Here is a 13849-nt window from a genome sequence, read left to right as displayed (position 1 = left end):
CTGCTTTTGTGGTGTCGTTGCTAAATCAATATAGCCAACAGGGTAACTTTACAGCTACATTAAAACTATGAGTCTAAATAATTCCTAAAACAGAACACATTCTATTGGATTACTTTCTTTGTCCAATCAGAATTAGGCTTACACAATGAAAGCAACAGGTAGCCTAGTGCTACTTTCGGAGCAGGTTTGTCTATAACAGTAATGTTCTTACTATTTCAGATCCTCAAAGTCATTTTAATTGGAGCTGTCATCTTTTTTATAATTCTTGAACTAATTAACCTAGCCCACCCCACCATTTTCCCATACACCATCATTTTTCCCAGTAGATGATTACTGGAGTTAAGCACCTGCATAAAAACAAGGTCGGATCCACCTGCTTTCCTACTGTTGAGAAGCCACCTTATATCATAAAGTCACAGCAGGCATCTGTCCACATATTCCAATCTGTGGTTTCTAGACGGTCCTACTCTATTTCAGATGACCATTGTCTTATTGTTTTTATAAAAGGTTGCAGGCATTCTCCATTTGGAAACACCAACCTTGTGAATCATTTTTAGGAAACTGAACTTGAAGAATCAATTAGTTTCGATGTAAGATCCACATTAAATTAGTCAGTTTGCAGGGAAAGAAAACTGTTTTAATTTGCTTTCATTGTGACTTTCACTTCCATACACGAACACCTGAATGAAGCTCACAAGACAATTAAATTATCTTTTAATGGACTCTCCAATAATCTTGCATTGTTCATCGGGACTAAGTGGAGCTACCAAGGTGTGGGCAGCAGTGAGACATTTTTCTATCCATTGGTAAGCTTAATTTTCCTCAGCTTAAAGGAGAAGTTTGGTATTTTTCAAAGAGAAGTTATTTCTTCACAATATATATTAAGTTGCCATATGAATTGTGTTCTAAGGTGAAGAATGTTTAATAAATTTAAAAAACAAAATTTGGTTAGGGTGGTTTGGTTAGTGAGTTCTGCCTTGCGGGTGGAGTCAGTTGCTCTTACTGGCATCTTCTCGGTGCTGTGGAGGAAAAATGAAAGGGCATGATTAGCGCCAGTGCCCCCTCTCATTCCAGACTGGTAGTGCATACCTCAGACGAACCAAGAAGGTGATCTTCTGACGTGCATACGTGACAATGTGCATCACTACTCATAATGGCACTCAGTTTTATTTAAAGTCTCTCCTTTGCTAGCACCTCCAAGAGGTCCAGAGTGCATCCTATAATTGAGGATATGCTAATCAAAAGGCAACAACATCACCACTCTTCAGTGCCATGATTTGGAAGCACACCAACTTTACTTCAAAACTTCTACCTTCCTTACCTGGAAATTTTCAGATTACGACACTTTCTACGCTTAGGATCTGTACATTGATAAAGTAATTGAGGTCACAGACCATAGCAGCACATGGCTTATGAATTACCACTGGCAATGATGACATTAATAAACAAATAACACATGCCTTAAACTGTAATGCCAATAAAACATTTATTTGCAAACATCATTTCTATATTTCTGAAGCAGTAAATAATAATTACAGAGGAAATCAATTAATTGCAACAAAATAGAATACACATTCTTTAGAAACACAGTTTTTTCAGTTTCCGTAAATGCATAAAAAATTAAACAATAATTTAAATACATAAAGCATCTTAAAGGAATATGACTTATTCAAGTAAGAGGCCTGCCTTGTCAGGTTCGACTGATTACATTTCTGTATTCCTTTTCGCTTCTGATCCCTACATGGAGAAAAATGCATTCCAGAACCCAAGGGAATTACCCATTCCATGCTGGCCAATGCACCTTGCCTATAAGGAACATACACTGGGTGCAATAGGCAGTGGAGGGACTAACTAAAGGGCATTTTTTGGCCAACAAGGGCCGGTGGTACATAAGTAAAAACGTATCATAACAGAACACCTTGCTCCTTGAGGCAATCTCAATACTGTAGTTGTAACATTCCTCCTACACGAGATTAGCATTATGTGAATTTTAAAATCTGACTTTCTGTGCATGAGCCAGTTTTATTATGTGCTTCCTTACAGAAGAAGTTTATTTTTAAATAAATAAGGAAAGGTTACATTTACGACACAGCTTTCTGTGAGGCAGTGATGGGGTAACTGACACCAAATTATTGGGACCCCTTGTCACTAGTCTTGGATTTTTGCCATTAATTTACTGGCTTCATCGCTTTGAGGTATGGTATCATGCTGTGTAACAACAGAATGACTTCAATCTTGACACCTTGAGCCAAGATGATGATATTAGAACAGGGACGCTTAGATGGCATGGATATTAGCTGTTATCTGGGAAGGTTATAGGAATCAGGGCGCTGTGTTGGCATTGGCATAGGAACGATAAAGGTCTGGGAAGCTGCACTCTTATGGACATGCTGAAGAGGGATTGTGGAAGTAAAGACTGCTTCTGACATGTTAGGTTTAGGGAAACCAAGGCACACCAAATCAATACATTGTGTTTTAATAGTCAAACCAAAGTAACTTTCTGAAGAGTCAACCCTCTGAAACCCTGTCTTCTGTAAAGTGATTTGTGATTGCTTTAACTTTTATAGTGTAAATAGGTGTGGATGTTTCCTTAACTATACCATCATATGCCCTGAGTAACACAAATTCAGTTTAGAAAAGGGGCAGATTTTTGTTCAGCAGGCCCCATAATTTTTAAAGGCTTTTGAAGCCCTCCATGAATCTCTCTCTTTTTTTACTTATAGAGGATATTGCAACAACCCAGATTTAAAGCAATTTAAATTAATTGAAAATGGTCAAAATAAAATGGTTTACATTCTTTTTTTGGTGTAACAAAAGTTTGGTTTTGAAAGGGTTTGAATGACTGGTAAAACATGGCTTTTTTAGTTAGTTAAATATGCTTCCCTTGAAGCTCTCAGTTAGTTTTGCACCAATCCATCCAGTTTTGAACCTACCTAATCAAATTAAGGGGTGTGAAAAGTTCAAATTAAGGGTCATGAGAAGCTGAAACTTTTTCCAGCAGCACAGACAGAACAACATTTCATCATACACACGCACAAAAGAAAAATGAAGTAAAAACAAACGGAAGAGGAGAGGAGTTGAGGCATAAATAGGAATAAGCAGGTCGAAATTCTCAAATAAAAATAATCAATTTTAGTATCAGTGAAAGATCTATAAGCACCTCATACAAAGTAAACTCTTAATTATTAGGAAAAATAGAACATTATAATTGGGAAGCCTGTCAGTGCTCCCAGTATTGACTGAACATTGAAAGGATTTTGTGGACGAGAGGATCGCTGTCCTGAACACCTTCATGTAGTTAACTATTACTCTTTCCTTTGGGGTATTTCAAGGAACAATAAGAAAAATAGGGATTGTTACTGGATATTCCACAGCTTTTTCACTGAAGATTTGCCCCAAGAAAAACATCCCTACCCTTTTAGCTCTGGAGTCAACCAAGGCAAATGGTCACGAGTATTGTAATTATGGTGCAGATTTTTGGTGCTGTTTGTAGAATGCACAGGTGATTTCATTGTTAAATAATCCAAATCATTTTGGATTATTTATATAATTAATATATATATATATTAAATCTATTAATTAATTTATTTAATTATATAAGATATACCTTTCAGGTTTTTGCTGTAAGATGATAAACTAAGTGTAGAAAGATTTGCAGAGTACAGTCATCTATATGGCAGAGCCTCTGTCATGATCCTCCACATCCCCCGATATCTACACCATCCCACAAGTTCTGATCCTCTTCTGTGGTGATATCTCATTTGTGGGGTGCTCTGTACAAAGAGCAAGTCAGCTTGTGATTAACTGGTCATGAATGAGCACAGTGCCACCACGGTGCATAGCTTTCACCACCCCAAGATTTTGTGCAAATGTGACAAGTTGCTAGTTAGGCAATCTGCTACTGGTGGATTGAATCTCAGTCTAGATTGTCTACTTTAATTTTAACAATTTCTCATCGTTTTATATACGGACATTACAAAGCATTATTGCAAAACAAATATGGCTCACCATAAGGTCAAGCCTTGGCTGAGTCACATACAGCTGAAAAGTAAATATGCAGCTAAGGCACAAGAAAAAAAAATACAGGTCTCTCTTAATAAAAACGCTTGCAGTCCTTGTGTTCCCCTGAAACAAACACATTTTGGTGGTCTTTTTATAATTATGGTTATTTCTCATTAATCTGAAATAACAAGTGGAACCATGATTTACATTCATATACACGGCAAGACAACCTGAGCCGTTTATTTTTTGAATGGTGCACGGTGTTAAATCTGATACAGAAATGAAAAAAACAGTTGTTAGCCATATCGTCTTCTAAAAGAAGAAGAAGAAAGTACAGCACTTCAAGGTCATTGAAAAAAATCAGCTTCATGCAGACTCTACAGGTATTGTCTATTGATCATTGGTAAAGAGATCTGTTAATTTAATTCTGTGTATCATCTCAAATCACGGCTGTTTTAAATAGCAGCTTGGCACAACAATCATCTAGCTTGAATCATATTGTAATACTGCTATATAGTTTAGCACTGTGGTCCCAAAAATGGGTTGCTGGCCATCAGTCTATTACACGTTTGTGAGAAGAACTTCACCAAAGGCAGCACTCAATTAATGAGCAAACTGCTGCAATTACAAACTTTGAATAATACGTTCTAATGACTCTCTCACCCGTTGCCCATTTGTTTAAGCTCTCTGCTGGACTATGCAACAGTTAAAAGACCGAAATGACACCTGGCATTTCTAAAAAACTTTCTTTGGACTGGGCTCTTTACAGTACACCTATTGTCTAGCTTGTCTAGCATGACACTCTATTGCAAAATGCTGCTGCCTGCTTCGGCTCTGCGTTTCACTGAACATGCTATGTGATGTAAATGGTGGTGTCACTTACCACTGCACCCAGTTAAGAGCGAAATGACATGTTGTGATTTTCACTCAAGTCATTCATTTGTTCAAGATTAAACCTGGAATCAAAAGCAGCAGGTATAAATCTAGAGCAAAGTTAGAGACAGCAGAATATTAGTTTATGACATTGCTTGAATTCATCTTTTCTGAGGTGGCACTTGATGTTTTATGGAATGTAATCCTGTGTTTACAAGTAATGTGGATGAGAGAATAAAAAAAAGCACAGCGTATCCCTTTTAGCTGTGATTCCTTCCATTAGCCTGTATCAAGGAATTTTATAAAAGTGTATCTGGTGATCCATTACAGTATACACCAATGCGGTTCTAAAAGAAAGGACAGAAAGGGATGTCAATCAAGTAAAGGTTGTACCCAAGTAGAAAAAAACAAAAAAAAAACAAAAAAAGGTTAGGGGTACAACTTTTTTGGCATTTTTTTTCATTGTGGGAATGTTTACCTTTTTTCCTTTGCAGATGCATAACGATGTAGCCCTTCCCTAACTCCAATAAATAATGTCTGTTGACTGCTCTGCTTCTGTGCATTCAGCATCTAGATTAACATAAACTTTAAACTAAAACTTATCATTATTATTAAAGTATATCTCTGTTGTCACACAGATGCTTGGGGAGCATCAAACTGGCTCTATCAAGGTGGTACAGTCAACCACTGGACAGGGATGAAAGTGATTGCCAAGCATCTCTTCTCTCTTTCCCACAGACCAGAACTCCACTTATAGTACGACTGCAGGGGTCCTGCCTTTTCCTCCCTGGGAACTATTTAAAAAGCAAAGGGACTGGACTGGAAATTGTCACCTTTTGGACCACACTTGCACAGCATAATGAACTCACAGAAGACATTTGAAACTGAGACTTACAAAACATTCTTATTCCTGCTTTAACTTTTCGTTCGATCGCCTTTATAAAATGGGTTACCTGGTTGGTCCTCAACTCTTTACAATATTTTGTTTATTTATTTAAGTAAATAAAATATATATTGATGATAATAACATTAATACAGTGTATCACAGTAGTATCCTGGTTACAGCTCCCTGCACCTCTGAACCAGATAAACCAGTTCGGAAAACGGATGGATGATAGTGTATTATGAGCATTTTGGTGAACGTAAATAAACATTTTGAAATATCATATGAAGAATTAATTTGTTCCAATGGATGAGGCCAGTGATGACAAATATTCTATATATAGTGTTTGATATTGAAATGTACCAGATATCAGAACATGAAGTATTGTAGCTTTGTCCTCAGCAGATAGCTGCTCCAGTCCTCCAACTATAGGACTTTCTGCAGGCCTGAAACACAAGTGATAGAACTAGCTGAGGTGAAAGCCATGGGTATAATTTCTAATTCCTTCTTTTCTGCAGTAGATATTAAATGAGAAGAATGGCACAGTGGTACTGCTACCTTACATCTAAAGCCTGGTCATTGCCAGCCTGCACTTTACAAATTCCTCTCTGGGTTTTGCTCCTATATTCTGGTTTCCTCGCAACGAAGTGCAGATTAGGGCTATTGGTGGCTCTAAACTGAACTGGTATAGCTAGTTGCATGGATAAGTGTCCTGTGTTGGGTTGGTGTTCAGTTGATTAAAGACTCCAGTTTCCTGATTCATTTTAATTAAATAGGAAGGTTCTGAAAATAGGTGAAATGATACTCTTGTTTTTAAAGGAGTATGCAAAAGGTGCTATATAAAATGACTAATATGTGTGAGCCCTGGCCGACACCTCTATTTGACATTTTCAGCTACACAAGAATGCAAATAATTTAAATTCCTTTTAAATGTCATTCGTTTTATGGGTTAGTTTATGAAAAATGTGGAAACCACTACCTTAGTAATTTTCCATACAAGCTGTTAAAAAATTCACTGGCGGCAAGGGCAATAATTAAACAGAAATTGATACAATTCAGCCCTAAAGGTAGTCTCTCTCTCTCTCTAGATCTAAGATCCAATGGGAATTAGAAATAAAACATAAAATGCAGAACTACCTACATTATTCTCAAACACAGCTCACCAGAGGAATGCAAATCAGCAAACTTCAATAGTCACTAAAAAACTGGATAAGCATAAGGAGTACTGAAGCCTAAGAGAGATGCATATAAAATTATCTGCAGATGATATCACTTTAGTTTGAGACCTGGGTTTGTTTATTTATTAAGTGCAGAATTAGCATTAGCTCTTCATTTTACTATGCTTTACATTTTTTCCTCAATTAAGGCTTGTAGCATACAGAACCTTAATAAATAAGTAATAGAAGATATAAAATACTATTAAAAATATCAAACAGACTCAGTAAGATCTTTTCCTCCATATGCTCTCCATGTGTGCAAAAAATGGCTTTTTTAGTTAATATTTTGTCTAACTAGAGATACAGTATGGAGGGCTCATGGGAGAAAACAAAACTCCTGTTATTTAATGCCTCATGTGTGGATCTTATTTCATCCTCATCACAGAAGATACAGTACATAAATTATGAGAACAAGGTTTTTGATAATCATGAGTACAGAACATAACCAAATACTGTAATTTATTCTATTTAAGCTATTAAACAGTTATGTATATTTTTACACCTGAAATACAAGCAGGTTTAGTGATTTGTTCAGGATTACATGGTGAGTTAAATGTGGGAATTGAACTAGAAGCCTTTAGATTTTAAGGTCCAGTGCATTAGCTACTACACCTCATTGGCACTAAATAAAAGTTACTCAGAAGTAAGACGTAATTACTCAGCAGATCACCTTAAAATCACTACATGACAGTTAGGCTAGGACCACTGTAGAAACTGGGGTTTGTTTAAAATAGCTGTTTTTAACTCAAAGGTAAACTCCTCAAGATAATTGTTGACTTTCTTTAACTAGATGCATTGTCTCTACTCTTATTTTGAACAGTTTGGAAATTGAACTCATTGGGCAACTGTGATTTATAAAACATTTAGAATGATGAGTGGTGCTTTTACAAGTATAGAAAATGAATGAAACAAAGGGTTTTTGTTACCAGCACACAGGACACTGTTTATTTTAAGAATTCTGTTTCTCGTTAACATTTTGCTCCCTTAATTGATTCCAAATGTTTCTTTTAAAACTAAAAATAAATTAAAGCAGGCACCAGTACTAATGGTATTGCATCTTAAGTAGGGACTATTAATTCAATTACATTTGCACCAGTTTATTAAAATATGCATTTAAAAATGAGTTAACAGAAAATTAACACAAAAGCTTAATAAAACTATTCAATTCTTTTGAACATATTATGCAAATCTTTGGTAAATTCCCCAGTAGAGCTAAAGAAATAAATATTGTATGGTTTTGTATTGAACTATTAAAAACAGAAACAAGAAAATGACACGTTCACTTAAGCTCATTCTCCAGTTAAAAAGTGTTGTAAAGGGAAAAAATGGGAGTCACAAGATTTCCACTGTGATGGGTGGTGTAGTTGACAGGGGTCTACAGGCAAAAATGGATGGCACTTACGAAGGGCAGAGCCCAACCAGGCACTCAGTGCCAGGAACTACATATGTCAACCTGCCATGACAGAAGCAAATGAACCACCAGTGAGTTGCATTACCTGCTAGAGATTCAGAAGGCCTATGGACTAAAGCAGGGAGGAAATAAAGAGCACCATGTGCCAACCTTTTCTCCCTTTGAACATGGCCACTATCACATCTATTTAAGAAAGTCTGTGCTTTGCATGAGTAGTCTTTCAGGATGACACTCATCATGAAATGCACAAGACTGTAAGTATTCCTCATTCTTATTCACACAAAAGGCAATATGGAAGTCTTGGGCATGACATAAGAATGTGCTGTAAATTAAGTAATAAATGATGGAAACAACATCCATAAGACTATTTGAAAAAATTAGATAGTAAAACTTTAGGCTTGGATATATACTTTACTTGACTGCATTAACCAAGCTGCATTTACACAACACTCTAAGCTGCATATCCCCTGATCTACAATATTCTGAAGACATCTCCCATAATGGTGCCATGTTTTGCCTAACTGCCTGCGATGCAGTGTGTACTGACTACAATTTGATCATCTTCTAAGGTACAAACAGCCTTACCAAGTACTTTATGTTATTAGGACATGTGTTTTGCACTTTACTTTCTTTTCCCAAAACTCAGTTTTAGTGCAGAAGGCACCATTTAATTAACACAAGGATATTTTCTAGTTAATGATTACTGTTGTTACTATATGAATTCCATTACACTGCATATCGGAGGAACACATTTTTGAACATTTCTTATGTTTTCTTTTGGCTTAATAAAAATATTTTTAGAAGAGTCAACTAACAGTAAAATGACTAACAAACGAGTTAACTACAACACCTTTTTCAGCCAAAATTAAGACAGATTTCTCTTTGAGAAATCCTGCAGTCACTCTGTTCCTTGTCATTTAGATAATACGTATGATAAAACCTGAAATTATATGCTTTGAACAGTAAAACAGATCGTCTTTTTCTCTGTCTTTCCCGTTTACTCAGAATTGCTCTTTTATAGATTAAATATGAGTTCAACTGCATTCTCTCTCACACAGCAGAACTACAGTAAGCAGAAGGAACTCACCGAGGGTTGAGATACTTCAAGGTACAAAAACACACTTGGTGGCAGTGAGCATTAGGAATTCTTTCAATACATGTTTTTTGAACTTACTGCAGTTAAACTCAAGTGGGTTAAAGAGATCCTGAGGTAAACATAGCATTCAAATTTCTTAAAAAGATTATATGAATAGCACCAAAGTAATCTACAAATGTTAAATTAACACCTAGATGGGAAGTGGTAAGAAGACATACAGGATGACGTAACACTTCTTTGCCATGAGTCAGTAAGTCATTGAAAAAGGATAATAGAATTTAAGAGATAGTATTTTGTGAGAAAAGTAGCCTGTTTTATGAATGGAATCAGTTCTTTAAAATAGATCACTAGTTTAAACATGATAATATATTTCAGAAAAAAAGTCAAATCTTAAATCTTTAGAACACTTTTTGTAAATGAGAAAAATCATTTTGAAACTGACATGAGATAAAGGAATATGAGAATACATTTTGGCTATAAATAATAACATATTTTGCAGCATAAGAATAGAGGTGACTTTCAGAAAATATAGTCGGGCAGTATGGGAGCTCTAATAGAATGTCGTTCTATTCAAACTTTGTACCAGCCTTTCAATCAGGGCCATTAGGATGAGATCCACCTCCCTCTGAATTGAAATGAATGATCAAGTTTTGAAAATAACTGAATGAATGAATAAGGGAAATAATTAAATGAGCCAACGATAGTCAAGGCAAAAAAGAAAAAAAAATTAAAGTCATTTAAAGATGATAAGTTCACAATTTACAAAATACATATTAAACATCCTGTTGAACCTATAGCACAAAAATGTTTCAAAATAGTATACTGAAATTTAATTATACTGCCTAAAATTAAATACTCTTAGTGCATAAAGCCACTGCAGACAAAGCTAAGCTCAAGGCGTTACCCAGACATTTTAATTGACAATATTAAAAGCCAACTATTAGATGAAGTATTCTGAAGTTAGTCCATGTGCAAAGAGGCCCTGCCTACACGCAATAAATTATACATATGTCACAAGAGTCTCATCTCACTCCCCAGTAAAACTATTTAAATGTCAAAAGTTAAAGGGTGGCAGGTTTGGCTGGATGGATGGTGACTGATGGGTGGAAGAGCTTATCTTTGGCCTCCCAAAGGGAAACTGGCATACTTGAAGTGCAGTGCTGCAGTGGTAGGCTTTTTTTTTTTTGTTTTTTTTTTTGTTTTTTTAGTATTGTCATCTCAGGTTATTCAACTTGGGATCCATAGATTTAATGATAGATTTCTGAAAATATAAAGGAGCAAACCTACTATTTGGGTGCTGCTGTGCCTGGGAAACCACAGATGAAAGTGCGCTTCTCAAGTTTCACAAATCATATTTTCCATGGAAGTGCTGGAATTTTCTCCAGTATAATTTCATACACCCCAACCCATCCCACCCACACCCAGCATTTAACATCAAAAAAATAAATTATTTCACAAATAGCTATACCTTCCTGCATAGAACAGCTTGCAGAGCTCTCAAAAGTAATTGCATTAGTCACAGATTCCAGTTTCTGCTAAATTTCAGAAAAACCAAGGTCCCTTTTGAGACGTATCTTTGGGAACTGGCTAAACATTTGAACTTTTATACGCCATAACTAACTACCCAATATACAGGATCAGAGACATGTTTCTTCCAGGTGTTGTGAATACACTATTTAAGACACTGACTTCAATGTGACATAGATTCCACACTAACATGCACCATAAACAGCTCATCACATTTGCTCTGCTTTTCTCCACCATACTAAGAAAACAATTTAGACCCCTTCTGTATGTAACTTGATGCTCTCCAAGTCTAAGTATAGGCTGCTCAAGCAACCAAAGACTTGTACTGTTTCAGAGAAAAGCCAGATTCCTCCAACACTTGTACCCTGCCCTTCACCCCATGGCTTCACAACTTAGTGAATTAAAAAATGGTCAGAGACACAAAATGCTACAAATATCACGAAAAGCATTGGAGGAAGGTATGGTGAGGTAAGTGAAACCAAACACTTACAGGTTTTTCACCACTTTCCAAAGTGCAGTAATGCTCACTCCCTTTGTTTCACCGTGCAAAGGCAATTCTGTGGTGAGACTGAGCACATTCAACAAAAATCAAGAGGCATTGTGCCATGAAGCAGGATGGCACCCAATGCTTGGTTACTTAGAAACAGTTTTTTAGAGCCAAACTGTTTGAACACTAAAGACACAGAGAGATGATGTGATGTTGATTTGTTTGCCACATTGGCACAATGTGGTGACAAGAGGGCTAAAGCATTTGGAGAACTTGACTTTTACAGCTGAATCCTTGGGCAACCTTGCAATCAGTTGTCCAATAGGGTCTCTCTCCAGTTGAAGCAATGATTTGGCCCATGGGTTAGGGGTAGGATGGGGGGGTCCACCAGCTGCCAAACTCCAGTATCACCAAGTTCATCACAAGCACAGAAACCCAGGTAAGGAATCTAAAAGAAATAAGGGCTAAGTTAGATAAATGTGATTTCCCCTTTATACTGCTAATAAACCAATGAATAAAATACATATTTGCAGGATTGAATCTTTAGGATCTGCATTATCACTGAAATTACAAAACAACATGTTATGTATGATGTACTACTCATTTAAATAATATTATATTGTAAGAAGTTTAAAACTGATATATTTAAACCAAAGAATTCACATTAAAGTGATTTACACGTACTGATGAGTGGGTCTTTAAATTTTGGGGAAAAAAATTGAGATCCTGGAAGACATGCATGTGAACACATGGATGTGGCACCACACAGAAAGCACTAAAATACAGTATGTGACCTGGGGCCTAAGGCCTCCCTCCTCACAATTCTAGAGTCTTACATTTGATTCTCAGTACTTTTAATCTGTTAGTAGTTTACATATTGTCGAAAATCCCAAAACATGACTGGTGCCTCTTAACCCTTTCGGCCCTGACATCCTATTACTAGTACATATATATGCAGCTGTTTTTGTAAAGCACAGGTACATGTGCAGCAGTTGGAACTGGGTGTCCTACTATTAGCACAGACTTAAGAGACTGGCATACAGTCCACGAAACACGGAAGTGAAAATGGATGCTTCCAGACTGTGTGCACCACATAGTAAGTAGGTCCACTTTCAATTTTATTTCCTCAAGAAGATTGAAGTATTTGGCAGCTATTGTATAATAATAGTGATCATTTTTTTGTTTTTTTCATTTTTGAGCTTCCTAGACACCCCAAAGGTAGAATATCTCACAAAATAATTTTTCCCATAAAAACAGAAAATCCAAGGCCAAAAGGGTTAATTTGCCTTGTGCGAGTGAGTGTGGGTGTGTACGTAAGTATATCCTGTGATGGACAGGGCATCCCATTCAGAAGTGGCTTGTGCTTTGCTCGAAACCCTTTCAGGACAAGCTCCAGCCACCTATCACCCTGCATTGAAATAAGCCGATATTAAAAATGACTCAGTGAAATATTACTGAGCCATAAACAAAGTACTCATTTCCATTTGTTTTTTTTCCCCCATTGTAAATAAACTAATTAAAGTACGGTGGTAGATATAAATAAAAATATGACGTCTGGTTGGAATATTCCTTTAAATAGAGTTTGCATTTTGCAGTTGACATTTTGCATCACAATGCAGTCCCATCATGTGACTGGCAACGAATGCCACTTCACTAAACAATGCCAATACCAAAAAAATACCTTAAAACAGTGCCATGATGAAGTCACTGGCATCACACTAAAGTATTACAAACAGTGTCCATACCAAATACTGTACAAGTTCATAAAGAATAAAAAAAATGAAAACCAGCAGTTAATTAATGTAGATTACAACAGCATTGTGTAAAAAAGGTGTTACAGAAAAGGGACACTTGCTTTCAGATCCCACCACCTTTGATTGGAAGCATTTTGAAGAAGCTTGATAGACAAATAAGAAATGGATGAATGCAGACCCTGTCTTATACCTTAGCATCATATCCCACCGTGAGTTCATGGAGAACACTTGCAGTTCAGGCTTGTGTGGCTTATCTGTGCTGTAATCTACCAACTGAAATTGTCTGCCAGACAAATGTAATTTAGGATTAGTATAGATTAGTGTGCTTTTTAAGTTCTTGACTGATGAGAAAAACAAAAAAAAAAAAAGGATACCAGCAACATTCCAACCTGCTGATCAAGTGAAGCAATATGAAATAAAATGCAATGCTTATAGGATTGTCCAAAAAGAATACCTGCAGAAAAGAAGAAGCAGCACCAATCAAAAAAACTTGAATCTGGACCATATTTCTGTGATTTTTTGCATATTTAGTTCTGAATATGAATGTAGCTATAACAATGCATGGCTGTTATGTGGAAACTACTAAATTGTCTACGCAT

The 13849-nt window shown here is 36.3% G+C and overlaps 1 protein-coding gene across 1 annotated transcript in view; it reads right to left on the bottom strand.

Moving 5' to 3' along the window:
- Positions 1–1461: 1461 nt before the first annotated feature.
- LOC114658164 (ubiquitin-associated and SH3 domain-containing protein B-like) overlaps positions 1462–13849 on the bottom strand; it is a 254146-nt gene continuing 241758 nt past the window's right edge. Inside the window, exon 14 of the mRNA XM_028810246.2 lies at positions 1462–11944. Coding sequence (XP_028666079.1) covers positions 11807–11944 — 138 coding nt within the window. The 3' untranslated portion in view covers positions 1462–11806. The remainder of the gene's footprint in view (positions 11945–13849) is intronic.

The sequence above is a fragment of the Erpetoichthys calabaricus genome, chromosome 9 (assembly GCF_900747795.2).
Source record: "Erpetoichthys calabaricus chromosome 9, fErpCal1.3, whole genome shotgun sequence".
Taxonomy (NCBI): Eukaryota; Metazoa; Chordata; class Cladistia; order Polypteriformes; family Polypteridae; genus Erpetoichthys; species Erpetoichthys calabaricus.
This window is presented reverse-complemented; position numbering and strand designations above follow the sequence as displayed.